The 27,984-nt window shown below is 39.2% G+C and overlaps 1 protein-coding gene across 4 annotated transcripts in view; it reads left to right on the top strand.

Annotated features, from left to right (window-relative positions):
- LOC141363262 (protein NLRC3-like) overlaps positions 1-27,984 on the top strand; it is a 235,062-nt gene that overhangs the window by 62,288 nt on the left and 144,790 nt on the right. For all 4 annotated transcript variants that reach the window (XM_073865879.1, XM_073865878.1, XM_073865880.1 and 1 more), the window contains 3 exons: positions 13,508-13,582; positions 13,773-15,551; positions 26,288-26,461. In XM_073865879.1, coding sequence (XP_073721980.1) covers positions 13,508-13,582; positions 13,773-15,551; positions 26,288-26,461 — 2,028 coding nt within the window. The remainder of the gene's footprint in view (positions 1-13,507; positions 13,583-13,772; positions 15,552-26,287; positions 26,462-27,984) is intronic.

The raw sequence follows: 27,984 nt of genomic DNA, 5'->3' as shown, positions 1-27,984 counted from the left end.
TCTATTTTTAAAAAACATGGTTACAGTCTTTTCAATATTCAAAGTGAGACATGAGCTATGTAACCATTCCACAACCTTATGCATTACATTCGTTAATTTTAAAGCAACCTCTGTAGCATTCTTCCCATGAGTGTACAGCACGGTATCATCTGCATACATCACCAAATCAATATCATTACATACTAATGGAAGGTCATTTATATATATACAAAAAAGCAGCGGCCCTAAAATCGACCCTTGCGGGACCCCCATAGTACATCTTTTTAATGGAGATAATGCATTGTTCATTCGGACACACTGATGTCGTCCACTCAAGTAAGATTTAAACCAACTTTGTGTATTTAATGAAAGATTATAATGTGCCAATTTGCTTAATAATATCTCATGGTTGACCGTATCAAAAGCCTTGCTTAGATCCAAAAAAACTGCACCCACCACTCCACCTTGATCTAAATTTGTTTTAATTTGTTCAAGGAAGTAGCAGCAGGCCGTTTCAGTTGAATGTTTTTTTCTAAAACCAAATTGCATAGGATGCAATGAGGCCTTAGAGTCAAGGTGAGCAATTAATTGTTCTGCTACCTCTCTTTCAATAACCTTTGAAATGACTGGTAGAATGCTAATAGGCCGATAATTGCAAACCTCTTGTTTGTCACCAGATTTATACACCGGGGTCACAATAGCAGGCTTTAAGATACTTGGAAAGATACTTTCATTAATAGATTTATTTAATAAATTAGTTAAAGGAGCAGCTAAAAAATCTTTATGAGTTTTTAAGAGAGCAGTATCAAGACCATAAATGTCCTTAGCTTTACTATTAGTTAATGTAGATAGTATTTTATTAACCTTTATATCATTTGTGGGTGTCATATTAAAACCCTCATTATTAATAACTGCAGAGAAATTAAAAGTCTTATTAATAAAATTTTTACCCAATGTTTCCACTGAGTCTAAAAAATAATTGTTGAATTCTGTTGCAATTTCTAGGCTGTCACTTATAATATCATTATTTATTTTGAGCTGTACACTTTCATACTTGGACTTGTCCTTGCCAGTTAATTTATCAATAGTCTTCCATAGTTGTTTACTATTCCCTTTTGCTTCTTTGATGATTTCAAGAAAAAAGGATGCTTTAGCCTTCCTAAGCTGCATTGTAACCTTATTTCTTAAACCTTTATAGATTAAATGATCAGTGGGTAAATCCGATTTTAAAAAGCGTTTTAGAGAGGCATCTCTTTTTTTCATTAGTTGCCAGAGATGACTATTGAACCAAGGCAATCTATGTTTAGCTCTAGGTTTTCTAGGTATTATTTTTGTATATCTTGCTATTATGTCTTTAAGAGCTGACATTATTTCATTGCATGCTTGCTCACAGGATTTATTTTCAACTGTGTCCCTCCAATTTGTGTATTTTATATCATTCTCAATTTGTATTAGCTCCCTCTTTGGAATAAATGATATAGTATGATTACCTTTGACTGTGTTTTGGTCCCTATACCGTAATTTAGTCAGTTTTCTAGCAACTAATGTAAGATTATGGTCTGACAGGCCAGTAACAAGATTGTATGTTTTAGTTATCCTTTCTGGTATATTTGTAAAAACTAAATCTAATAATGTTTGGGAAGATTTAGTTATTCGTGTAGGTTTGTTTATCATTTGTACCATGTTAAATGTCTTTGCAATGTCCTTAAGCTTTCTCCTACGTGATTTATCAAGCCAGTTTAAATTAAAGTCACCCATAAGTATAACTTCTTTCCTTTCATGTTGTTTAAGGATTTCAGATAAACTGCTAAAAAAAGTCCATTGGTGAGATGTACACAGGGTGTATCATGCTCATAGGACAGATCGTCAGGTGGATGGGAATCACCTGTTGCAGTTGAACTTCAGTCTGGCTGTAAGACTGCACATTCACCATACACCTTTGGGGTTTAAGGGTCAGATTTTGGGCCTTAGCTCTGTTCTGGAGTCTGGTGAAAAGCTGGGATGACATCAGCGTTAGGTCAGCTCCGGTGTCGACGAGGGCTTCTAGTTCAACCTCATTTTCCAAGGTGATGGATAGATATAGCTTTTTGGCTACTCCTCTTTCAATCAGGTTTCCCAGGAGGCTTGGTACTGGGGCTGTGGTATTAATGGGAAGGCAGTTGAGGCTGGTTTCTTGTGACTCTGTAGGGAAGGAGACACTTAACACAGCACTCTCTGGTACTTGCAGGCTTTGGTTGGTTGGTGTTTGAGATATTGTTTGTATGCCAAAGTCTTTGGTTTGTGGGATGAATAAGGAGTCGGGTTTGTCTTCATGGTCCTCCTTGTGGGGCCTCTTTTGGATTAACTCCTTCAATATTCTCAGAATCTCTGCTGTCTCAAACGTGTCTGTGTCCCTCTGTTTCGGGGGTAGCTCAGACTTAGCCTTGCTCTGTGTGTATCGAGACTGATCTCTCTGTTGACTGTTACCAGTATTTGATCTGCCAGGTGCAGGACGGTTACCTCTAGGTCGTCGGCCAGGTTCCCATGAGCCACCACCCTTTTGGTTGTCTGATGAGTTTGGCCGGCTCCATGACCTCTCGGCGTGTCCCATTTGGTGCTTGGGACAAGCCCCTTCATGGCCGTACCATTCCTGGCTGGCTGTAAAGTCTCTTGACCCTCTTGGCCCTCTGTTGAAAGGTCTTTCACTGTGGCGTTGTCGTGCGCCCTCCAGTGGTAGTTCAGGGTACAGTTCAGAGACAGGGAGAATGACAGGGTTTTTAACAGTCTTTTCAGAGGCCGCTCTTTGTTTACCATAAGCTTTCTGGGCCAAGTCCCGCAGCTGCCTGGTTGTCATCGTGCGAGGGCAGGCCATAACCCCTAAGTGTTGGCTTACTGTGAAGTGAAGATTTCGCAGGAAGAGGGTCCTGAAGTTAAAGTCCTCTTCCATTCCTGGCTCATTCCGTGAGCCAAAGTAAGCTCGCCTGAGTCTGTTGTAGTAGGCCTGTGGAGTTTCGTTTCGGCTCTGTTTGAGGTCCATCGCTGTAACAAGTCCTTGTTCTGCCTCTGGATCCGAAAACTCTTCTATTAAAGCCTTTTGCAGCTGCTCGTAATCCATCTTGACGTTTTCTGGCTGCCGGTCAAGGAAACTCCTCACTTCATGACTGGAAGTAACCCGTAGCAGATACAGTTTGTCTCTTGTGGTTACATTTGGCAGTGTTTGCAAATAAAAGTCAATTCAAGGGTTTGGGGTAAATGTTGGGATATTTCTAGCCAGCTTGTCGAGGTCTTTGGGTGCCACGCCTGGCATGTCTGCAGGTGACCTTGGGAAATTTGTCTGTCCCCACCCCCATGTGGTAGTGAGAGGTTCGGGGATGCTGGCTGATGTCTTTAACAGTGGGCTCCCGCTCCCCTTTTCAACAGAAAAGCTTTAGTGGGGGGGTGCAGGCTCACTGGTTGAATGAAAGGGAAAGGTTGCTTTTTCCCTTACTTGTTCAGCTTGCAGTTTATATGCATAAATGAGTTCTCTTTGGGCAGAGTCAAGGTCGTCCCTAGCCTGGTCTCGTTGCTGAGCCAGAGCTCGACCTTCATCTCGAGACGCTCGCAGGTGATTCTCACAGGCCTTCAGCTTGGCATCACGTTCCTTCAGTTCTGCCTTTGCTCTCACCAGAAGATGTTCAGCCTGCTGGAGCTTTCCAGACAGCTCTTCTCTGGCTGTCTTTTCCTGTTGCTCCTTGTGCTCTGTGTCTGTGCGGAGTTTTGACAAGGCCTCTTGGAGTTGTCTAATCTTGTCCTTTAGCCTCCAGTGCTCCTCCTCCGTTGATGGTTGTTGAATCTCTAATCCCTGTGTCAGCTGATCTAGACGATTCTGCGCGTCCTCCTGATTCCTCCGTGCCTCTGCCGCTTGGAGCTGTAGAGCTGCTGCATCCTGTTCCAGTTGGGCGATGTTCCTTTCGCCCAGCTTTAGCTGGATGATGAGGTTGTGAGCGATGGCACCTGTGATCTTGGCTATATCCTTGTGACTGTAGCTCCTCGTTGGGTCGTGGGCTATGAACTTGTCCAGGGTGCCATCGAGTTGCTCTCTTTCCAGGTGTTGCAGTTCATTGGCGAGGTTGGGCAGGAGTTCAGATGTCACAGCGCTGAGCCAGGCCTCTAGCTGGTCCCAGTGGTTGACAGGGCTTGGTAATCTGGACATGTTGACGCACTGATAGAAGAGAAAACACAAAGAGCCAATGCGAGTCCGCACAGTTCAGCGAGCTACGGCAATAATATATATATATATGGGCTATGAGCTTATTATCAGGGCCTTTCTCCGGCGGCACAGATAATCAGTGTGGGGAAATAAGGGAAACATTTTAGTAATTTGTCGCTTTGTTAAAACCTATAGGTCGCCTTGGACATTTGGTTATTCGAGCGTATTACTAATGAATCCTCCTAATGGTTTGTGCAGTTTTGCTCTTTCAGCCCACTAGCGTAGCCAGGATTCACAATGTGGGTGGCCCCAGAGAAAATCAGGTGGGCCTTAACCCAAAATGCATCTGTTATCAAAATATACAAACACACAACTACACCAGCTTCAATATATCACCGTTTATTAAGAACAAAAGCCTGTATGGGCCCTATTTTAACAATCTAAGCGCAATGTGCAATAAACCAATAAGAGTCTCATCTCCTTTAAAAGCCAGTTGGTGGTGCCATCCCGATTCCATATTTTGGCAGAATTTGTAAACTAAAAAAAACTAAGCAGAGAAAGAAGACCACCAGTTTAAGATTGATATTAAAAAATTGAGTTGTTTGTATTTGTAATTAAATTGTTAGTTTTTGGTATTAAAACCTTTAAAAGTCGTTTTCTTTCAGTCATGGAAGTAAACATAGCAGGCTTTTCATTGCTGTAAATGTATTGATAGCCCAGATGATCAGTCTTATCTCAAATAATATTTTACAAATATGCAAGAAAAGCTTTGTATTTTAAAAATACTTTAAATAGTAGCCTAATTTGTTGGTATTTGAAGAGTTTGGTTGCAAAAAGAGATAATTCCGCTTTTTTCAGAAATCTCGTTTTTTGGTTGTGCATTCCAATTAATATCTATTCAACTGCAGTTGGTTTGTTTTGATTTAAACCTTCATAACTTAAAAAATACAGCTAAGTATCACTATAAAACAAAAAAAATAACCTGATAACATAATAATAATTTGACAAAAATTTTAAAAATGTAGTTATATTGTTTTTCAACGAAATTCTTCATTTAAACTTTTTAAAGTCATTTTCTTTCAGTCATGGAAGTAAAAATAGCAGGATTTTCATTGCTGTAAATGTATTGATAGCCCAGATGATCAGTCTTACCTCAAAGAATATTTTACAAATATGCAAGAAAAGCTTTGTACTTTAAAAATACTTTAAATAGAAGCCTAATTTGTTGGTATTTAAAAAGTTTCGTTGCAAAAAGATATAATTCCGCTTTTTTCAGAAATCTCGTTTTTTGGTTGTGCATTCCAAATTAATATCAATTCAACTGCAGTTGGTTTGTTTTGATTTAAACCTTCATAACTTAAAAAATACAGCTAAGTATCACTATAAAACAAAATAATAACCTGATAACATAATAATTGACAAAAATGTTAAAAATGTAGTTATATTGTTTTGCAACGAAATTCTTCATTTAAACTTGTTAAAGTTGTTTTCTTTCAGTCATGGAAGTAAAAATAGCAGTCTTTTCGTTGCTGTAAATGTATTGATAGCCCAGATGATCAGTCTTATCTCAAAGAATATTTTACAAATATGCAAGAAAAGCTTTGTACTTTAAAAATACTTTAAATAGAAGCCTAATTTGTTGGTATTTGAAGAGTTTCGTTGCAAAAATAGACAATTCCGCTTTTTTTCAGAAATATCGTTTTTTGGTTGTGCATTCCAATTAATATCAATTCAACTGCAGTTGGTTTGTTTTGATTTAAACCTTCATAACTTAAAAAATACAGCTAAGTATCAAAATATCAAAAAACAAAATAATAACCAGATAACATAATAATAATTTGACAAAAATGTTAAAAACGTAGTTATATTGTTTTGCAACGAAATTCTTCATTTAAACTTTTTAAATTCGTTTTTTTTTTCAGTCATGGAAGTAAAAATAGCAGGCTTTTAATTGTTGTAAATGTATGGAGAGCATGATCGGTGTAATCTCAAAGAATAATTTACAAATATGCAAGAAAAGGTTTGTACTTTAAAAATAGTTTATTTGTAACGAACAGGAGATCAATAATTTACAAACGTGCCGTTTCAGCACTAGAACAGCGCCGGGTGTTTTAAAATTTAAGCATAACATAAAAACGGTTCTCAGCTCATCATATTCACAGGTACAAAGTCATCATATATAATAATTATGTGGGGTAGCATTAATTTTTTTTAAATATTACTAACGCACTCATTAAATAACAAAAGCAATATTGCTCCATTGACTTAAGAGCAGGTTTTAGTTGGTCAGTGACGTAGTCTATTTTATTTGCTTCAAAATAGCAACTCACCAACAATGCTTTCAGACCAGAAGGCTCATGGGCGCAAATGTTATCGGCAAAGACTTTTCTTTTTTAGCTGCTGAATCAACACCTCATGTTCAGAATCCTCAACGGTAATGTTAAAGGGTACACCATCAAGCTGTAATAAAGTCTTCTCAGTTCTCACCGAAGGTCTTCGTGACCTTCATTCTAAGACAATGAAGCAGCGCAGCTCTCATTATTCCTTACGTGTCAGCCAACCTGGTGTTCATTTCTATGATCTGGGGTGTAGGAGGGGCGAGGAGGCTGTTCGAAATGTGCTACTTATTGCACTACTATTTACAAAATTAACTTATTCCTTATTATAATAGCAAACAAGAGTTTACTTTTTTTATTTTATAGGTCAAGTATAATTGCAACATAATTTACTCATTAGGATAACTAATAGGCTTTACTGGATAGGCAGGTGGGTGGGCCTACATGACAGGTGGCCCACCCAGGCCCACCCATAGCTACGCGCCTGTTTCAGCCCAAAATAAAATGAATCAAAATAATTAAAATTAATTAATTATAATGATAAAAAATAAAATAAAACACACAAAATAAAGAATGAGGAGGATAGGTTGCTGGAAATGTAATGAAACAGGAAAGGGAAAAGAGAGGAAAAACCCAAATAAATAATAAAAAAAATAATAATATAAAAAATAATAATAATAAAATAAAACTGAAAATGGGAATTGAGACAGCCAACAGACGAAGTCCTAAGGCTGGGAAAATGAAGAGGATAGGAGGTGGAAAAAGGGGTTTCCTGTTTCAGCTTAGCAGGTTCTCTACCCTAAATTTGATGACAGGGCCTTACAGGGAGAGGGCACAATGGAGTCATGCGAGTTAGGGGAGTGGCTTAGCTAGATTGGCTGGGTTAGACCCAACCTGATAGGGATCTGGTGCCTCTAGTGGCTACAGAGGGGAGAAAAGTGCATCTCTTTTACACCAACACTCGTTGACTATTTAAGGAAACCCAGGGTGGAACACAGAGACAAGGCACTTCCCTGAGCACGCAGCCAAGAGTGCCGGGCCTTCTGCCCTCCCCACCTCGACCGCTCAACAGTCACACCCTTCACACCGCCGGGCCGCACTCAAAGGTGTCACCCACCAACTGGCACTGCCGCTAGGGCTTTTGTGTGTCAGCTGGCAAGGTTAGCGATTGGAGTGCCCGGTGGCAGAGGTTGCACTGTGTCTTGCTGCCTAAGGTGCTAAAAGGAGGGAGCTACCGCAGCACCCCGACTGTACACACTCGAGTCAGTTCAGCGGGACCGGTCTCTTGTAGAACTCACCGCTGGCGAAACCTCTGATTCATCTATCAAGTGTTAGCTTTCAAGAGATGCACAGGGGCTTATCATATTGCACCAGTTAAAACATAAATGAATTCACTGAGAATGGGACTTATGGGGCTGAATTCTATTCACAGTAAAGAATTAATTCAATTAAAATTTACAAAAATCAAACTGCATTGAATTTAAATTTAAACTTAATTAAAATACAATTTCTACAATAGAAAAGAGAACAGGAGAGTAAGGAGTGAGAGAGACCAGCAAAAAAATTTAATAAAATCAAAATAAAATAAATAAAAAAAAAAAAAATTAAAGAAAGAAATAATAAATTAATAAAGCCACAGCAATACTAATTATTATTTATAATTTAAGACCATAACATTCAATATGTAGGAAATAAAACTACAAAGTAGTAGAATAACCTAGTTATTGAAGTAAGGTCAAAAATCCAATTCCTGTCATACACTCCCAAAAGAGTTTATGAGAGGACCAAACAAGCTTTTCCCACTAGATGGCGATATTTCGCCCAACAAATAAAGAAAGCGGAAGTCAGACGTAGAGTAATGGAGAAGGAGAAGTGTTAGACACTCAAGACTGATATCTAGTGTTAGAACTAGGTAGTACGCTTTAAACTGACAAAGATTCGCTTCTATACAGTAATTACATCGGCGGCCACTGCGTTGCTAAGACGACGGATGTAATTCGCTCGTGTTCAGCCGGTGCCTCTTTTGGCTTACGTTACCGGGACACGAAATAAACAAGAATCCAACGTGCTTTATCATACGTTGTGACTATAAATACTTGATCAAGTTTTTCATCTCCTTTAACAGTTAAAATTGAAAAGTCTTACCCTCGGTGCTTACAATTTTAAAAATCCACGTACGTTAATAAAAATGGAAACATACAAATAAACAGCTTCTCTAATTGTAATAATTTCCTGGAGATTTAACAAAAAGGCCTTATCAGATGGGAGTATTCACTCGACCACCGCTTCGCTCTAAATAAAGGATTTCTACTCTTTATTAGGCGGAATCAGACGGTAATGCAGCGTATCAAAGGTTTTTTTTAATACGGTTACCTTAAAGACTGCAGTTAACTATACATAACAGGGGCGCGAGTCTGTTACGTCCTGAAAATGATACAGGAAAATACATTTTCATTCATACAAAGAAAGAACGAAATCATTTATAGCTGATAGTTCTTTTTCATTCACACAATGCAAAAACACATTTGATTTGTAACTGGTTTGCTCAGAAAATAATGTTTAAATCTGCCCACGCGTTCTCCACCATTATATGTAGCGAATTTCAGCGGGAGGAGGGAAATAACGTTATTTGAAACACTATGAACCTCCGACCGAAACACTACGGGGATTCCCAAGGGAATCTTAGATTTTAGCTCAAAAGGGAATATTATGTATAATTAACTGTAATTAATTATACAAGTTTATCAGGTTTTACCTGGCGTAGCAGAATTAATAATAACAATTAATTAATATGTTCGTCCACCGAAGACATATATCCATAATCGTATATTAACGTCTAAGAAATGTTAATTTCATGGCCTTTAAAATTAACCTTCTCACTGATTTACAGTGCTACTCGCAGCGTGTAGCTGGATCAAAAGGCAGAAATAGTGACTTTACTTTCATGAGCATTGAACACAGAAACAATTCAATTGTGAAAATGCAAACCGGTTTATTAACTATAAAATGAAGTACACATAACGACTAACTAAACATACACGCATACAATAACATAAAACATAGATGAGAAAGAAAAGATTGAAAAGAGAGAGAGAGTAAAAGATTGGCAAAGCACTATTGCTTAACATCTGCACAAACCATCGGATAATCTCTAAGGATCGCCTTAATTTTCATAAGGGGTAAAGCTTGAACATCAGCAAGTAAAACGAGTTTATACTTGCGTTTGGCTCTTTGTGATGTGGTGCGAAGTTTCTTATGCTCGCGGTGCGAGCAAGGAGAGAGAGAGAGAATCCAGGTGTGTTCGTTTAAGATGGAAGTCCGTTAAGTTGTTTCATAGGGCGGATTGGTCCGCGGGGTTTTCCGAACTCTAGCGCAAAGCCAGGAAAGACTGTCCCGAAGAGACAGGACAGGGCTCAGAGAAAAGATGATGAATCCGAGGGACTCTGGGTGAGTCTCAGCGAGTTTCCAAACTGCGCTGGCAGGTTACCTGAGTAACCGGGCGATTGAGCGCTCATGGGTGAACTAAGCCACTGACTGAGATACTGAGCGAATCAGCGATTGAGAGATTGAGCGAACTGAGCAATTGAGCAATGAGCGATGATGGCTTGGCGATAGGCCGTTTTGACCTTTCACGCGCCCAGCCCATTTTAGGTGAATGACCAATGTGCGAAGTGTTCGATCGCGCGGGGAAACAAGCCTTTGTTCTTTCAGACATCACATTTGCGTAATTGCATAATGATAAAAGTTTGTTTCCATAACTCTTCAAATCGATATTAAATGACATTGATGCGGCTTATGGTAATATGATACATAGAAATGATTAGGAAATAAAGAGTAAATTAATTTGATACTAGACAAGACATGGGTTTAAGATCACGTTGAATAATAATTTCATACCTAAGATATGAACCATGCTACAGTGAACAAAATCTAACTAAAGTGTTAACACACAGTTACATCACACATACAAGATCATGCAGTAAAGGGATATAACATATATATACATTTAAACAGCTCATTGTGATCTTTAAATGTGGTTTCATCACAGACATATAGTCTGTGCCCCCCTGCTGTGTCTCTGGCGATCTTCGTTCGAACGGCTCTGATGGAATTCCTTTGAACCTCCTTTTACGACAGCATTTGTTTTAATTGTCGCCCACTTTACAGCCTTGATAGGTGATAGAGGAGACAGGGTTATCTAATTATCACAATTTTAGGGCTGTTGAAATCCAGATGCCCAATGGCCTTTATTTGACTCCGAGCCATTTGCTACACATACATATTTTGTGTATGACCTTACGTTATTAGTATTTATTCAGCGATCGGCGGTAAAAGTTAATCTGCACGGAACATCGTTGTTGTACGGAACTATGGTACGGAACGGTTAGTCTACGCCTACGTAAAACAACACTACTGAGACGCATACATACGTTTGAACAAACCAGTGTACATAACAAACATTTTATATAGATATCAATTAAATAAAATTAATACTTACAATCACACAAAGAATGTCCTTGGCCATGGTCAATGCTTCCGCTGCAACTCGTGTCTGAATCCGTGTAACAGCTGTTCTACTAACCTACATCTGATTGGTTAATAAAAATCCTATGTCAGTATCTTGCCGCTCTATTGGTTCGACTAATATAGTAGGCAACCGCGTTTGCTTGCATATTTACGGGGGAAATTTTATCATTTCGGGGGAAAATGTGCAATAAATGCGAGTGGCAACACGTTTCATATTGTTGAGAATAAAACAACCGTTCAAACTTTACAAATTCAGGTTCTCCCTCCATGGGGATCATCCATTTCGAAAAGTAAAGCAGATACGAACCCTCTGCCCACCGTCTACAAGCAGAGGATGTCCCATTGGATTGTGTACACAACCCTTGTTTATGAAATGTTTAGTGTTGAGAGCACATTTTACAAGAAGTGTGGCTTCATCTTGGGCATTGGCTCGTGGTTCTTTACTAACAGACATCTGTAGAGCTGCTGGCTGGGCAACACCTAACACGTTCACTAGATTCTACAGTGTTCATATCGAACCTTTAGCTAAGGTTAATAATAATAATAAGGTTAGCTAAGCTCCTTAATATTATAAAGCTTGTGCTTTGATTGGACGTGTCTTAAGGCACGCTGTTATGGTGAACATAACAGTTACAGGAATTACACTATCTGGTCAGTACATAACTTAGTTTAAGTCAGACATATGTGCAGATATATGTGGATTTTGTGCAGATATATGCACGTTGTATAATACATTAATGTTGTATCAAGGCTTAAGTAGAGTGCGTCATATAGAAAGCGCATCAGTTTTGGTTTATTAACCCTTTAGTTTCACGTCATCACATAGCTATTACTGTTAGAGGTTTCTGTAAAAAAACATTTAATTTATTAATAATCTAGTATGTGTTTATTTTTCTGGCATAGTTTCTTCAAAATTAAGTTTTATTTCATTGTTTTTAATAAAATATTTACATTTTTACCATGATGCGTACGCCCCGTCTCTTTTAATTGGCTAACCCCTAATTAATCTTGTACTAGTTTTTTAGGGATATGGATTAATCTAAATGAAAAAATGCACATCCCTACAATCTATCAGGTACAAAATGTACAGCGCTGTTAATGTTCAATGCATTATCATATTTAAACCTCAAATTTCTAGAGAAACCAGAGAGCAATATGAACATTGCATCTTGACTGAGAAGAGGGGAGAGCATGACACAGCTAATCCATAAATGATAGCAAAAGACTTAAAGCTGCTTATTAATGTTATGAATCCTTGTGATTTGACTGGACATGTTTTAAAGTGTCCAGTTGATTGTGCGCATCCACAACAGGAGTTAAAAGTAAACTTAGTTTAAGTCTTGCATGATGTGCAAATACATGCATGTTGTATAATATATTTATGTTGTATCAAGAGTGATAGGTGAGACCTTTTGAAAATCAGTAGAAAATTGAGCAAGTTATGGTCATTTAAAAGTACCTGCACCATTAAACTCAATGCTACGAGTGAGCGAGCGCCCTGTGGTAAGATGGCCGCCAGGTGATGCCGTTAGGAACTCGGCGGTAAGACATCTAGCCTTTATACATATCTATGGTCCGGACCACGTCTTTCTCATTTCGGCCATGTGGCGCGATGCGTGTATGTGATATACTCTGAAATGAACTTAATGGCCTTTTGTGCAGCGAATTTTTTATTTTTTTATTTTTGGACAAGTTAAGGCGGTAGGGTTTCCAAGCTTAGGCGGGCCGCCTTAACTGAAATATGCTGCCGGAAACCCTGCAATGGATAGATAGGGTTGAGTACCTAATTACAATATACACAATTATTCACAGAATAAAAACTAGTTACCGCATACACAATCTCTAAAACGTGACTCAAAAATTAGTTTTGTCCCTATTCAACATTTTAATTGCAGAGGGAACAAATGATTCTTTAAGACCGTTAGACTTACACAGTGGGACTCTATAATGTTTCCCAGAGGGCAATAGGTGAAAGTTTGTATGTAAAATGTGTGTCTCATCAGCAACAATTTTCCTAGCGTGATTTAAAATTGATACATCATGCAGCTCTTGTACAGTTTGTTTCTCCTTCCACCCAATAATTTTATGGGCGGTATGTACCAATCTCCCATTCCTAGACTTTAACTGAACAGTCAGGTTACCATACCATGCTGTAATATCGTATCCATATCATATTAAGCTCTCAAACACTGATAGAAAAGGTACATAATCTTCTGATTCACTCCAAACAAGCCTCTGCTGCAATCTGGAACACAGACTATTGACATGAGAAGACCAACTCAGTAGATTATCCATATAAATTCCCAAGTATTTATACAAGGAAAGCTGTTCGACATACCATGTGCTCATAAATCATAAAATGAAATATCATAAATATCAATGCTGAAATTGTATTACCAAGTTACATTCAGAGCAGTGTAAAGGTAATAAAGTTACATACAAATCTCACTCATATTAAAGTGTAAAGTGATTATTGATTTTCATTCTTGCCATCCAGACAAAATATATCAGAAACTTACTGTCAGAGGAGAAAGCTACAAGACTTCACTGACAACATAAGTCCTTGTTTCAGGTAAATCATAGGATTTGATTTTATTTAGTAATAGATGCTAGAAAATGTTGACCTTTTCTATTTTGCCTAAATGAAACATTTTATAAACCATAATATGTTATGTGTCTCATGGTGCAAACATTTTGTTCTAAACATTTTTAATTATAAAGGTACTTATGTAATAATCTGCTGTATTCTTTTTTATTTTCAGCCACAGGTCTAACCTTGCTGAAGTTCTGAACACATTCAGATCAAATCTGAGGAAGAAGTTTCAGTGTTTGAATGAGGTAACATCAAATGAGAGAAACCCAACACTACTGAATGAGATCTACACAGAGCTCTACATCACAGAGAGTGAAAGTGGAGAGATCAGTAATGAACATGAGGTGAGACAGATTGAGACACAATCCAGAAGAACAACAACAGAGGAGACACCAATCAAATGTAATGACATCTTTAAACCTTTACCTGAACAAGACAAACACATCAGAAGTGTGCTGACAAAGGGAGTCGCTGGCATTGGAAAAACAGTCTCTGTACAGAAGTTCATTCTGGACTGGGCTGAAGAGAAAGAGAATCAGGACGTCCACCTCATATTTCCACTTCCTTTCAGAGAGATCAATTTGATGAAGAACAAAACACTCAGTCTTTTAGATCTTCTTAATCTTTTCTTCCCAGAGACAAAAGAAATGGAAATCGTCAGTGATAAACATAAAGTGTTGTTCATCTTTGATGGTTTGGATGAGTGTCGTCTGTCTCTGGATTTTCACAGCAGTGTGAGGTTGTGTGATGTAAGTGAATCAACCTCAGTGGATGTGATGCTGACAAACCTCATCAAGGGGAATCTGTTTCCCTCTGCTCTCATCTGGATCACCTCCAGACCAGCAGCAGCTGATCTCATCCCCTCTAAGTGTGTTGATCGAGTCACAGAGGTACGAGGCTTCACTGATCCACAGAAGGAGGAATACTTCAGGAAGAAAATCAGTGATGAGAGTCTGTCTGATCAAATCATCTCACACCTGAAGTCATCCAGGAGTCTCTACATCATGTGTCACATCCCAGTCTTCTGCTGGATCTCAGTCACTGTTCTAGAGAGAATGTTGAGTGAAGCAGAGAGAAGAGAGATCCCCAAGACTCTCACTCAAATGTACACACACTTCCTGATCATTCAGACAAACATCAAACATCAGAAGGACTATAAGAAGATAGTGAAGAAAGATAAATACATGATCTTCAAACTGGGGAAACTGGCTTTGAAGCAGCTTGTGAAAGGCAATCTGATCTTCTATGATGAAGACCTGAGAGAGTGTGGCATTGATGTAGCAGAAGCATCAGTGTACTCAGGATTGTGTACTCAGATCTTCAGAGAGGAGTTTGGTTTGTATCAGGGTAAAGTTTACTGCTTTGTTCATCTCAGCATCCAGGAACATCTAGCAGCTCTTTATGCTCACATCTCCTTCACAAACAACAACAGGAATGTGTTTAAATCAGCTTGGTTTTCTATAACTTTAAAACAGCCTTCATTATCTAAGTTGCATCAGCGAGCTGTAGATGAATCTTTACAGAGTAAGAATGGACATCTGGATCTTTTCCTGCGTTTTCTTCTGGGTCTTTCACTGGAGTCCAATCAGATTCTCTTACAGGATCTACTGACAAAGATGAGAAGATGCTCCTACAAGAAAGAGAAAACTGTTGAGTACATTAAACAGAAGATGATTAAGAATCTGTCTCCAGAGAAATCCATCAATCTGATTCACTCTCTGAATGAAATGGGTGATGATTCACTGCTGCAGGATATTCAACATTATGTGAGATCAGTAGGAAAGACCAAACTCTCCTCTTCACAGTGGGCAGCTTTAAATTTTGTGTTGTTGACGTCTGAGCAGCATTTGGATGAACTTAATCTAAATAAGTTTATTGGAGATAAAAATAAAGCAGATGAAGTTCTTGTGAAACTGCAGCCTGTGATTAAAGAAACCAAAAAACTACAGTAAGTAAAACTAACAACAATCACATGACTGTTTAAATATTACAGTTTTTCTCCATTGTATTGGCTCATTTCTTGAAACAGAAATTACATTCTCAAAGCAGCATGGACAAACCTCCAAACCATTTGGCAATTGTTCACAAGACAATTGAATTTCTCATTCATTTAATCAAATTGCAAATGTCGAGGTACATGTCTCAATATATCATGACATCTTTGTAAATTATTAAATACAGGTAGCCTACATTTAGCACAATTTCCAAGTGAATAGATCTTGTTGATCTAAACCAGGGGTGTCAAACTCATTTTAGGCTGAGGGCCGGATGGTAAATAACGCCACAAAGTGAGGGCCGGATAATTTTTTTAAACCTTACTGTGCTGATAATTGTCATAAAATTAACTAAACAAACCAATTAATTAGTTTGTTTAGCAAGAAAACCAGAGAAACACAGCTCTGTGAAAACTACATTTCATAAGTCACACTCATTTTGTACATATTATACACACAAATTTACATCTGTACAAAACCCACTGGCCTTAGGTTGAAAAGCTTTAATTTAACTTCTTTTGCCTTAATGCCAAAATTATTTATAAACCATTCACTTTTCTTTGTAATGAGAACAGTCATATAGAAAATGAAAATGCTAGATGGGGCAGTGGCCCAAAAGCAAAAAGGGCACTATGGGGGGTGGTACTATTATTATGGTTTTAATGAAGTGTTATAAATATGATGTGTTATATTACTAGCATCAACTTAGACAAGTGATTATAATGGGAAATATAATAACAAGAATTAAAGTCTGCTAAACATTAAATATGATTTACCTGTTGGCTTGATGGAGCTTTGAATCCATGTTTGCAATGTTGAACTGCCTTTAGCAGCCTCTCTTTCCGTTCTCTGTCGTTATTTTGTGAAGGCATTGGTGTTTTTTGTATTTTTTTTCTACAAAGTGTGCCAGCAACAGCAAATTTAGTGTTTATATTAACTTAGATCTGATCGGGAACATTAAATCGATTAGACAAGCATTGTAACGTTAATACTAAGAATGTGGATATTTTGTTGTTGTTTGCTTGCTAAGTTGCTAGCACTTTTAGAACACCGACAGCAAATAATTACCGGAAGAAATACATAAACATACTTACAAATTACTAATTCTGCGGTTTAACAACTGATATAATGTAATGAATCTACCTGTTAATGCAACGAACTTCGGAAACTGTCGTCTTCGCTCTCCAGGCAGAGAGTGAACACCGTCACAGAGATGCTGCGGAGCGGTCGGGAAAACACGAAGTGGATCGCCGGAATCAGTGGATCTTTAGCGGAGCGGTAACAATAAAACGGCAAGATTTTTGGGCACCGTGTTAAGTCTATGTTCCGCGTTTTGAGCTTTCCGCAAGTCTCTCATATTAAAAACGAACTAGACACCCGCCTGAAAGGGTTTTTAAAATATGTATTTAATATTTAATAAAACTGTATAATTCATCATGCGGGCCGGATTGAACACCTTTGCGGGCCGTATCCGGCCCGCGGGCCGCATGTTTGACACCCCTGATCTAAACTGATTGGTTGATTCTCAGTCTAATGGATGTTCGCTCCAAAACGTGTCAGTGTCATTTCATTGTTCTAAGTCATCAAATGCACAATAGTCTGTTCAATTGTCAAAATTGAAGAGGTATGAGCTTTTGCAGGTGAACCATGGTGTTGTGCCGAACCATCCACATTATTTTGACAAAAGCACCAAAAGTGTTGAGAACGTCCGGTCTGTTTCAAGAAATGAGCCAAAGCAATTGAGGATGTTTGCCATTTTTGTGGCACTGACACTTTATATGGGAAAGGAATTTAGTTTTGAAGCATGAGTGCACAGTTTTTGGAAATATATGAGCTTTTGAAAGTGAGCTATAGCGTGGAGCTGAACTGTAAGACTGTTTTGCCAAATAATCTTAGAGTTTTGAGAAAGTAATTTCTGTTTCAAGAAATTAGTCAAACCAATGGAGAAAAAGTATAAAGCAACACTATGTAGGTTTCCATGTAAGATTGGCTTTCTCAGGGCTTAAAGTTTTCCGGCACCGTGCCGGATTTCCGGCGTGCGGCGTTGGGGACGAATGTAAAAAAAAATCAGTTTAATTACATGCGTTCGCCTACAAATAGTATGAGAGCCACACATATTTCACTCTAACAAACTAGCCAATCAGAAGTAGGATGGGGCGGGTCTTTGAAGTGTGGTTGAGAGCCAGCTGCAGATGCCGAGTGGAGACTGAAGACATTTGCTTGCTGCTTTGACCATAGATATGGCTTTGACTATGTAAATATAAGGAGTGTATAAAAGCGTTACAGGAATTCTCGTCGAGCTGAAATGCTGTCTCGCGATTTTAGTATAAAGTTACGTTTGTGTCAAAATGTTTGCTTGTATTATATTATTCTGTAACGCGTTAACGTACGCAGCCACGCAAACCATCACCCTGACGAACACACGCATACATTCGCGCCTCTTGATGGTTCGTTATTATGGTGCGTGCGTGCATGCGTTAGTGCATGTGATTACAGAATAATATGATGACAAGAAGCACGCGGAGCTCTTGATGCAAAAGACAAGTGCACTTGACTGGCTTTCCAGAAACCTTGGAATGTTTAAGTCAGCATCATTTGAATTAAGTAACTTTAATGTTACATTATCCACTTCAAATGAAGGGTGCAAAGATTGTGTAATAAATATTAGATCAATAATAAATATTAGGGGTGTGACGAGATCTCGCGAAATTAATTATTTCACAAGATTTTTCGTGGAGGTGAAATGCTGGCCGTTTTTCAAATTAATTAGTAGACTGCATATACGTCATAAAGACTGTCTTATTAGGGAATATTAAGAATTATAAAGTTTACTAAAAGTATTTAGTTGATCACGTTGTTGTAATATGTTATGACTTGCGAATGCAATGCTCAGTTAACCAGTTAACATAAATAAACCTTGATGACGTATGCATGCATATGCGACGTCTGGAGAATGCAGCTTTCTATTGAACATTTCACAGTGCCTGTATTATATATGTCTTTTACTGCATGTGCTTTTGTGTTTGGGTTTCCAATAATGTTCGTTTGGGAAATCAAATCGTATAAAGTCTGAGACGCGTTGTGATTGTCTGTTGATCATATGTTGTCTCAGTCAGGAGATTAAACCCTTATCTGAGTTTATATGATTTAATGTCTGCATGCTCTTGCTCAAGAATGACAGTGAGTGTATCATTTCTAGTGTAAAGAATTTGACAAATATTAAAAATTCAAATGAATTTAAACGTTGGCTAAAAATAAACATTTCTCCTTCTAAAGTGAAAGTGTAAATAACATCCGCGAGACGAGTCCTCTAGCGCCCTCTGCAGGCATTTGTTATAATACATAAAGCTGGTTTATTACATAGGCTACATAAATGTAATGTGTTTGTTATTGTAATGTTGTTTAATGTAACTTGGTTTTGATACTTTATTTACAATTATTATTGGATCATAATTATTATGTAATTTTAAAGGTTATTGCTCATAAACCCAATCTTGTGTCTCGTCACACCCCTAATAAATATTTATTAAATGCTCACTCTAATTATTATACAAACATTAAACATGTTTTGACCAACAATGAATCTCATTTAACATGTTGTGTATGTGGTTTGTGTGCCCTTGTCACGATGTGCACACAGATGAGAAGAGGACAGATCCAAATGCAGTTTAAACAAATATTTATTTCCTCAGGTAGCAAAACAAACACGAAAACTCAGGGCACAAACACCGTAACATCAAACAATGGACCGTGCCAAAGGGGTAAACAGAAAGTGGATATATACACAACCTTGACCAATGAATTAACCAGAACAATGAAACACTATGACAACAAACAAGGGGAGGAGCATGAAGACAATGAGTAACCAGGGTAACAAAGGACTAGGCGGAGACAATAAATCAACATGAGGAGAAACAGGCAAGACTCAAATACAAACATAAACACTAGAAATAATACTTAAACCACAGGGACAATATTAATCAAATACAAAGACAGGATAAGAAACAAAACAAGATATAATGCAAATCAAAACCACAATCAAAGACAAGACCCTAATAAAAAAAAACAGTACATAATATAAACAAGGAACACAGGAAACAATAAGCCAAATAAACCCAAACATGACAAGGAAATAATAATATCAAAAACACACAAACAGAATCCCAACAGTACCCCCCCCTACGGAAACGGATACTAGACGTTTACATGAAACAAATAACAAATCAGGTGGGAGGTGGAGCGGAGGCGGAACGGGGGAGGGATGGAGGGCCAACAAAAGTCCAATAAGCAAAATCCAAGGCGGAGCCGGCAGAGCAGGGGGCCAAGGCGGAACCGGCAGAGCAGGGGGCCAAGGCGGCGGCGCGGGCAAGGCAGGACGCCAGGGCGGCGCGGGCAAGGCAGGACGCCAGGGCGGCGCGGGCAAGGCAGGACGCCAGGTCGGCGCGGGCAAGGCAGGACGCCAGGTCGGCGCGGGCAAGGCAGGACGCCAGGTCGGCGCGGGCAAGGCAGGACGCCAGGTCGGCGCGGGCAAGGCAGGACGCCAGGTCGGCGCGGGCAAGGCAGGACGCCAGGTCGGCGCGGGCAAGGCAGGACGCCAGGGCGGCGCAGGCAGGACCAGAGACCAGAAAGTGGAAAGCCAAGGTGGTGCTTCAGGCAGATCTAGTGACCATAATGGAACTGGTGACCAGGGGGGCGCAGTGGACAACAGTGATACAGGTGGAACTGGAGTCCAAGGTGGCGCCCGCAACACTCTGGAGCTGTAAGAGAGGACAGGGAGAAGAGAGGGTGGCAAAGCCAGAGAAACAGGACACAACACAGGCAAAGAGGCACTTAACAGCTTAGACTCTTTGGACCTAAACATGGTAACGAGTTCATGGTGAGATATCTGTGACAGTTCACTAGGCAGTTCACTGGGCAGCGCACAGGGCAGTTCACTGGGCAGCGCACAGGGCAGTTCACTGGGCAGGACATTAGACAGAGCACAGAGCTCAAAAATAGTCATTTTAGGTGGGGAAAACAGTTCTGAGTCAAATGAGACCGTGTAGATGGGTGCAAAAAGTCTATGTAAGTCAACAGCCATTTTGGCTAGGGCTGAAAGCTTATGAAACTTAGGTGAACACATGAAAACTGGCCTACATGACGCAGAGAGTACAGGATTAACCATCTTATCCTTGACAGGAAGCACAGGGGGCTCGGTGACAGGCTTTATGGTAAAATCAATACACTTGGAAACAGTAGGCTCAGCAAACTTAGTCAAGGCACTTAACTCAAAAAACTCAACTTCAGTCCTTACATTAACCATAGAAATTGTCTCAGACTCACATGACTTTAGTGACTCAGGTGGATTAATGGTGACAAAAGACTCAGTGATGTGCTGGGTAGGAGGTTCAGGTTCGGACCCTCTAGTCGTAGAAAAAGGTGAAGACACAGGTCCAGAACCTCCAACCGTGACAGGTAGCACATCAGTATCCTCCAACGATTCAGTCTCAGGGGCTTGGGAGACATCTCAGGAGAAAGACGAACAGAAGACAGACCACACACACCCCAGGGCTACGGCAAATGTAGACAGAGCAGAGTTCAAAGGACATACCTCTGTTGCCTCTTTGAGAACAGGCGGAGGCTTGACAACAGCTCTTCTGAGAGGTATAGTCCTAGCAACGGCCCGCTGGAGAATGGGTGCTGGAAAGGGTACAGCTGTCTGGAACACTGGTGCAGGAATGGCAACTGCCATACTGAGGACTGGTGTAGATCTGACAAGTGCCCTTCTAAAAACAGGTGCAGGTGTAGCCAAAGCTCTCTGAAGAGTGGGTGCCGGTATATCGGTGGCCATTTCAACCACTGGTGCAGACTTAACCATAATGCTGGGGACAACTGAAGACTTAACGGCAGCCATCCTCACAATAGGTGTAGATTTAACTGGCTCTGTGGAAAAAGGTGTTCTTCTGATAGCCATTCTAGAGCCTCTTCCAGGTCTTGCTGGTGAGATGGATTCAGAGAAGGCTGATCTAGGAGCAAACGTGACAACAGCTGTTCGTACAGACATCAATGGAGTATCAGCTAAACTACACCGTAACCGCTGCGTCTGAGCACCAACTGGAAGAACTGGAGAAGCGGCCTTCTTGAGCGATGACTCGGGTGTGGTGGCTGCCCTCTTGTGGAGAGACTCGGACATCATTGCCGAACAGATGGGGAAAGAGTGAACAACATCTATGCTGTTATTGGACCGCTCGTGTGTGGATATCCTCCCTCTCCGTTGACTGCGCGAACAGCGCGAGGAAGACGCGCTCACCGGCTCAGCAGTCTTTGACGAGGAGATTGAAGATCTCGCCTCGGGGATCTCCGGCGTGAAAGAAACACGCCCTTTGCGACGCCAATCTACATAACGAGCGAAGGCGAAAAAGTCCATCACATCAAGTCCATCGATTTCACGCATAGGAATCGGCTCACCCAAACAATGGTTAAACCACACCTTCATTTCGGTGTCGTTCAGTCGAAGACCACGAGAATCCGCCCAGAATCTTCGAGCGAATTCCTCCACTGATTCATCCCGCGGACGTAGTGAAGCCAGTTTGGTGCGTCTCTTCCTGAACTCCTTATCCGACATGGCATGAGACAAACAGACATCGGAACAAACAACTCCTTTAGCGGAGTTCACAAAAACTGCTGGATCCTGTGTGTGACGGTCCATTTTGTCACGATGTGCACACAGATGAGAAGAGGACAGATCCAAATGCAGTTTAAACAAATATTTATTTCCTCAGGTAGCAAAACAAACACGAAAACTCAGGGCACAAACACCGTAACATCAAACAATGGACCGTGCCAAAGGGGTGAACAGAAAGTGGATATATACACAACCTTGACCAATGAATTATCCAGAACAATGAAACACTATGACAACAAACAAGGGGAGGAGCATGAAGACAATGAGTAACCAGGGTAACAAAGGACTAGGCGGAGACAATAAATCAACATGAGGAGAAACAGGCAAGACTCAAATACAAACATAAACACTAGAAATAATACTTAAACCACAGGGACAATATTAATCAAATACAAAGACAGGATAAGAAACAAAACAAGATATAATGCAAATCAAAACCACAATCAAAGACAAGACCCTAATAAAAAAAAACAGTACATAATATAAACAAGGAACACAGGAAACAATAAGCCAAATAAACCCAAACATGACAAGGAAATAATAATATCAAAAACACACAAACAGAATCCCAACAGCCCTATTATTACCATATATGCAACCAAAGATTTTACTAATAGAGCACAAAATTGTTAATTCAATTCAATTCAATTTTATTTATATAGCGCTTTTCACAATACTCAATTGTTTCAAAGCAGCTTTGCATTAAAGGAATAGTCTACTCATTTTCAATATTAAAATATGTTATTACCTTAACTAAGAATTGTTGATACATCCCTCTATCATCTGTGTGCGTGCACGTAAGCGCTGGAGCGCGCTGCGGCGCTTCGATAGCATTTAGCTTAGCCCCATTCATTCAATGGTACCATTTAGAGATAAAGTTAGAAGTGACCAAACACATCAACGTTTTTCCTATTTAAGACGAGTAGTTATACGAGCAAGTTTGGTGGTACAAAATAAAACGTAGCGCTTTTCTAAGCGGATTTAAAAGAGGAACTATATTGTATGGGGTAATAGCACTTATGGGAGTGCACCCTCCCTCTCCCATTATGAGAGGGAGAAGGGGAGCGGACTTTTCAGGCGAGTCAAAGTACTCCCAAAAGTGCTATTACGCCATAAAATATAGTTCCTCTTTTAAATCCGCTTAGAAAAGCGCTACGTTTTATTTTGTACCACCAAACTTGCTCGTATAACTACTCGTCTTAAATAGGAAAAACGTTGATGTGTTTGGTCACTTCTAACTTTATCTCTAAATGGTACCATTGAATGAATGGGGCTAAGCTAAATGCTATCGAAGCGTCGCAGCGCGCTCCAGCGCTTAAGTGCACGCACACAGATGATAGAGGGATGTATCAACAATTCTTAGTTAAGGTAATAACATATTTTAATATTGAAAATGAGTAGACTATTCCTTTAATAGAAGCAGTAAAAGCACAGAAAAATTACAGATAGTACAACATAATACACAATAGCATAAGCAGTCAAATTTGCTGCGGCTATGACTCGACATTATGAGCGAGCGTATTACTAATGTAACGTCTAGGAGAAGAAGCTAAATTAAGCCCAAGCAGGCTACCTCCCCGGGGTAAAAAACCCCCTAGGAGAAAAAAAACAAAAACCCCGGGTTGTTTAGCCGAGGAAATAAAAAATAAAAAGTCCTAGGAGGGAAAAACCCTTGGGAGATATATATGTATATACACACATATAAACGGATAAGGAGATTAAGCGGAGATTAAGCGGAGATTAAGCGGAGATTAAGCGGAGATTAAGCGGGTTCTGCCGGTGGTCGTTGGTCAGGCATCAGCTGGGCATCACATTGATGGACGACCAGTAGATGAGAGGTGTGCCGACTTTCACATCTACCGGAACTGGGTCTGTTTGTCCCATTGTCCTCAGGGTCGAGGACAAGACAATAATAAGAACATAAAATCCCTCATAGATCTAGCGACTTATTTTTACTCTCATAATGCACCACATTGATGTATTTACCTTTAAATGCACAAAGTGACTGATTTTGTTCAGTCTGATGGCTTACTTTGGGGCATATAGTAAATGATGACAAAAAAGTTAAAAAATGTTGTGTTTGCACCATATTTTAGTGAAATATATTTTGAGTAACCTTTCTTTTGTATTGGTGTTTCAAATAGCCCATCATAATCTGTAGTTTAAGCTTGTCAAGTGTTAATGGCAGATACGTTACTAGTTAGTTTCAACAATGTTTTCAACAATGTGTCCACCCCGGCCCCCGGCAAAAGTTCAGGCTCAGGATTTTTTTTTGCTTTAACCCCTGCTTTCTGCTCCCCCATGAGGTTGAAAAGCGCAACAGTGCCTGGTATCAGACACTCTTCTGCAGGTAGGCGAGGGGCGGGGCTGTGTTTTCCGACCCGATCACGTCTTGCGGACTTACGATTGTGGTTGTAGCAGCTAGGTTGCAGTAGAATTCATAGAGGAGTTGTTCTACCCCTGAAATAATTCTAGAGACATTATTTGAAGGTCGAAAACATACATAGTGTTGCTTTAATACAATTAATTTAATTATTTTATGATTTTATTTTGAATTCTTACTTTGGGAAAATCTTTTCTAACAGCAGTCATTTTTCTAATGTTGTAAATAAATCAACAGTCAATCTCAAAAGCAAAATTTTAGGGGTGATCTCTTAGACAGGACTTAAGGCAAGATGTCGTAACATAAAACAGCTGCAATGATGTTAGGCGTGCGTGCAAAAGGAGATGACTGAGACTCAAAGAATAAATCAAAACTTTAATTATAAAACTAGAAATCAACAGACAGGCAACAAAACAAACTAAATACAACAGATAACAGACATAAATGGGGAAAACAGAGAGAGCTTATATGGTGTAGAGATGATGATGATGATGATGGCTGGCAGGTGAAGATAATGACAAACATGAAACAGATGAGGGAGCATTGAGGATGAATGGTAATGTAGTCCAGAGGTAACTGCTGAAAACGGGCAAAGTGCAGGAGAATGGGCAGGGAGTGACAACTGACAGATCTTTAAATATATCAGTACCATTGTTTTGTCACAAGATGCCAGTAATGATTTAGTGAAGTGTGTATGTAAAAACTACTTTAATCTCCTAAATAACTAAAGTCTAATCATGGCTTTATCTAACCTTTGTATGGGGAAAAAAACCCATACTGTCAATACACAAAAGCTTTATTTAATGTAAAACCAATAAAAGATTTTTGATTCACTTTTAAAAACTCTTACCTTTAACTTTTATATTTAATACCATATATATATATATATATATATCAAACAAACTCTGTGGGGTAGTTTCCCGGACAGGGTTTAGATTAATCCAGGACTAGGCCTTAGTTATATTAGGACATTCAAGTAGTTTTTACAAACAAACCTTAGAAAAAACAATACTGGTGTACATCTTGAGACAAAACAATGGCACTAATATATGATCAGATATGACAGGGCAAGTTTTTACATTAAGGGGTTGTGCACACCAAAACTTTTACACGCGGCTGAAAATGCCTGGAGGACGCCGAATGCCAGCTGTTTTTCAGCTGTGATACTATACTTTAGCTGTGAGCCTGTTGTTGCTGTGGTAATGTCCCGCCCCTCTTCCACTGTGATTGGACGGCCATGTGAGAACTGACATTGACGAGAGGAGCTTTTCACCCAAAGGTGAATGCGCCGGTTTTTCAGCGCGGAAGAAAACCACTAGATGCTGGCTTATTTGAAAAACGAGCTTCCATTGGAAACAATTGAAAACATGCGCCGGCCAAGGGTGAAAAGCTTTGGTGTGCATGCCCTCTAAGGCAGCTCAAACATTCATATTGGTCTGGGACTAGGATTAACCCTGTCCAGGAAACCGACCCTACATGACGAGTTTGAAATCATCGTTTCTTTGATGCTTAACCTCTGATTACAGCTATTAAACTGAGATGTTTATATGAGTAAAGAGTCAATGAGAAATTCATTATTTGTTTCTTAATTACAGTTTTCAGTTCATGTTCTGTGACCGTGTTTATCATTTACATTATTACAGGTTGAGAAGGTGTGGTATCACAGATGAAGGTTGTGTTGCTCTGACTTTAGCTCTGAGATCAAATCCATCACGCCTGAGAGATCTTGATCTGTCTGATAATAATCTAAGAGATTCAGGAGTGAAGCTGATCTCTGATCTACTGAAGAATACTGACTGTAAACTGAAGATACTGTGGTAAGATCATCTCTCTGATAGTCACACATGTACTGAGGTTTAGTTAAACATAAACTGTATGAAAAAGAAACAAACACTAAATGTAAAGGATATATAAAGTTAATGAGAGATCTGATCAGTAAGCAGATTCATCAGCAGTCTCATGAATAATTATGAGACATCGAAACATCATCAAAGTACTGCAATGTTTCACCACAACACAACCTGAGGACATTTATCCTCACCGGGTGTCCACAGAAGACAAACACTTAGCCAGCTAACAGAGAAAAGTTCCAAGAACGTTCCCTGAAAGTTCTCAAAAACGTTCTGCCAACATAAAAAGTGTCCAGTTTTCTTGATTTTCTAAGAACATTTCTGGGTTGTCTAAACGTTAGAGGAATGTTAGATTCTACCATTTTCAAACGTTATAACAATGTCATGTTTTAATGTTCACACAATATTTAAAACAACAACTGTTTTCTTTATTGACTTTTTTGCTTGTTATGTAAATGGTAGGGAAACATTGCATTTAATAATATTATAAAACATTATTTTTGAATGTTCTGTAAAAAATATTGCTGTAGAAAACATGATTCACTTATTAGGTTTAGATGTTGATGATTTGTTTCATTTAAAGTCACCATTATTGTGATTAGTGTTTGTTTAAGTTGGTATCTTGACCCTTGACTTTTTTGTTAGTTTTTCTCTGGTTGCATTACTTTGTGTGTATAAAGCGGAGAGTAGGGACACAAGTCTGATCTGGGGCATTTTGCGTTATTCTGAAATGCAGTTTCTAAGCTTTCCAATGCTGTGTAACACATGGAAATCTGATAAGATTTGGAGAAGTTGTGGACAGTTGAATATTACACATTCAAGAAAGAGAATGCTGTGAAAATAGAGAAAGAAAAGTTAAGAGACAATAGGGCTCATTTACATCTCATTTAGCTAAGCCATACCCCATGTAAAGCCGTTTTGAGATACAGATGTTCTATCATCATATGTAGTATTTTGTGACAGAAGTCCGGATGACAACATGCAAAAATAAACAGAACTTTTTACCTCTGCGTTGATCACAAGTCGAATCCAGTCTGTTTCAGATGTGTGAATCATCCAATGACCATTTCTGTCCACAAATGGTATAATCCGTGAAATATAGATATATAGTCTATTGTTTACATCAGATTTCGCATGAACTTCTGGTAATACAATATAATATACAATCTGAGGACTATTTACATCGTAACATGTAAGGGTATATCAGATTACACTCCGGTATTTACGTTCCGTTAAACACATGAACCCGCCTTCAAAGTTTGTATTTAAAATAGGGAGGTGGTATAATAGATATTCCAAACTGTGCCGTCGAAAATGTGATGTCCTTTAGTTAATGATCTGAAATAAACCTTAATGACGTATGCAGCCTGCATATGCGAGTATGCAGCTTTCTGTTTGACCCTTTTAGGCGCCAGTTACACCAAAAGCGTTTATGGCAGTTGCAGCCGCCTTTTTTAAATTCTATGGGCATGGAGCGTTTGCGCGCTGTT

This window comes from Misgurnus anguillicaudatus, unplaced genomic scaffold, assembly GCF_027580225.2.
Source record: "Misgurnus anguillicaudatus unplaced genomic scaffold, ASM2758022v2 HiC_scaffold_33, whole genome shotgun sequence".
Classification (NCBI taxonomy): domain Eukaryota; kingdom Metazoa; phylum Chordata; class Actinopteri; order Cypriniformes; family Cobitidae; genus Misgurnus; species Misgurnus anguillicaudatus.
The sequence above is the reverse complement of the archived record's forward strand: the minus strand, read 5'-3'. Positions and strand labels throughout refer to the sequence as shown.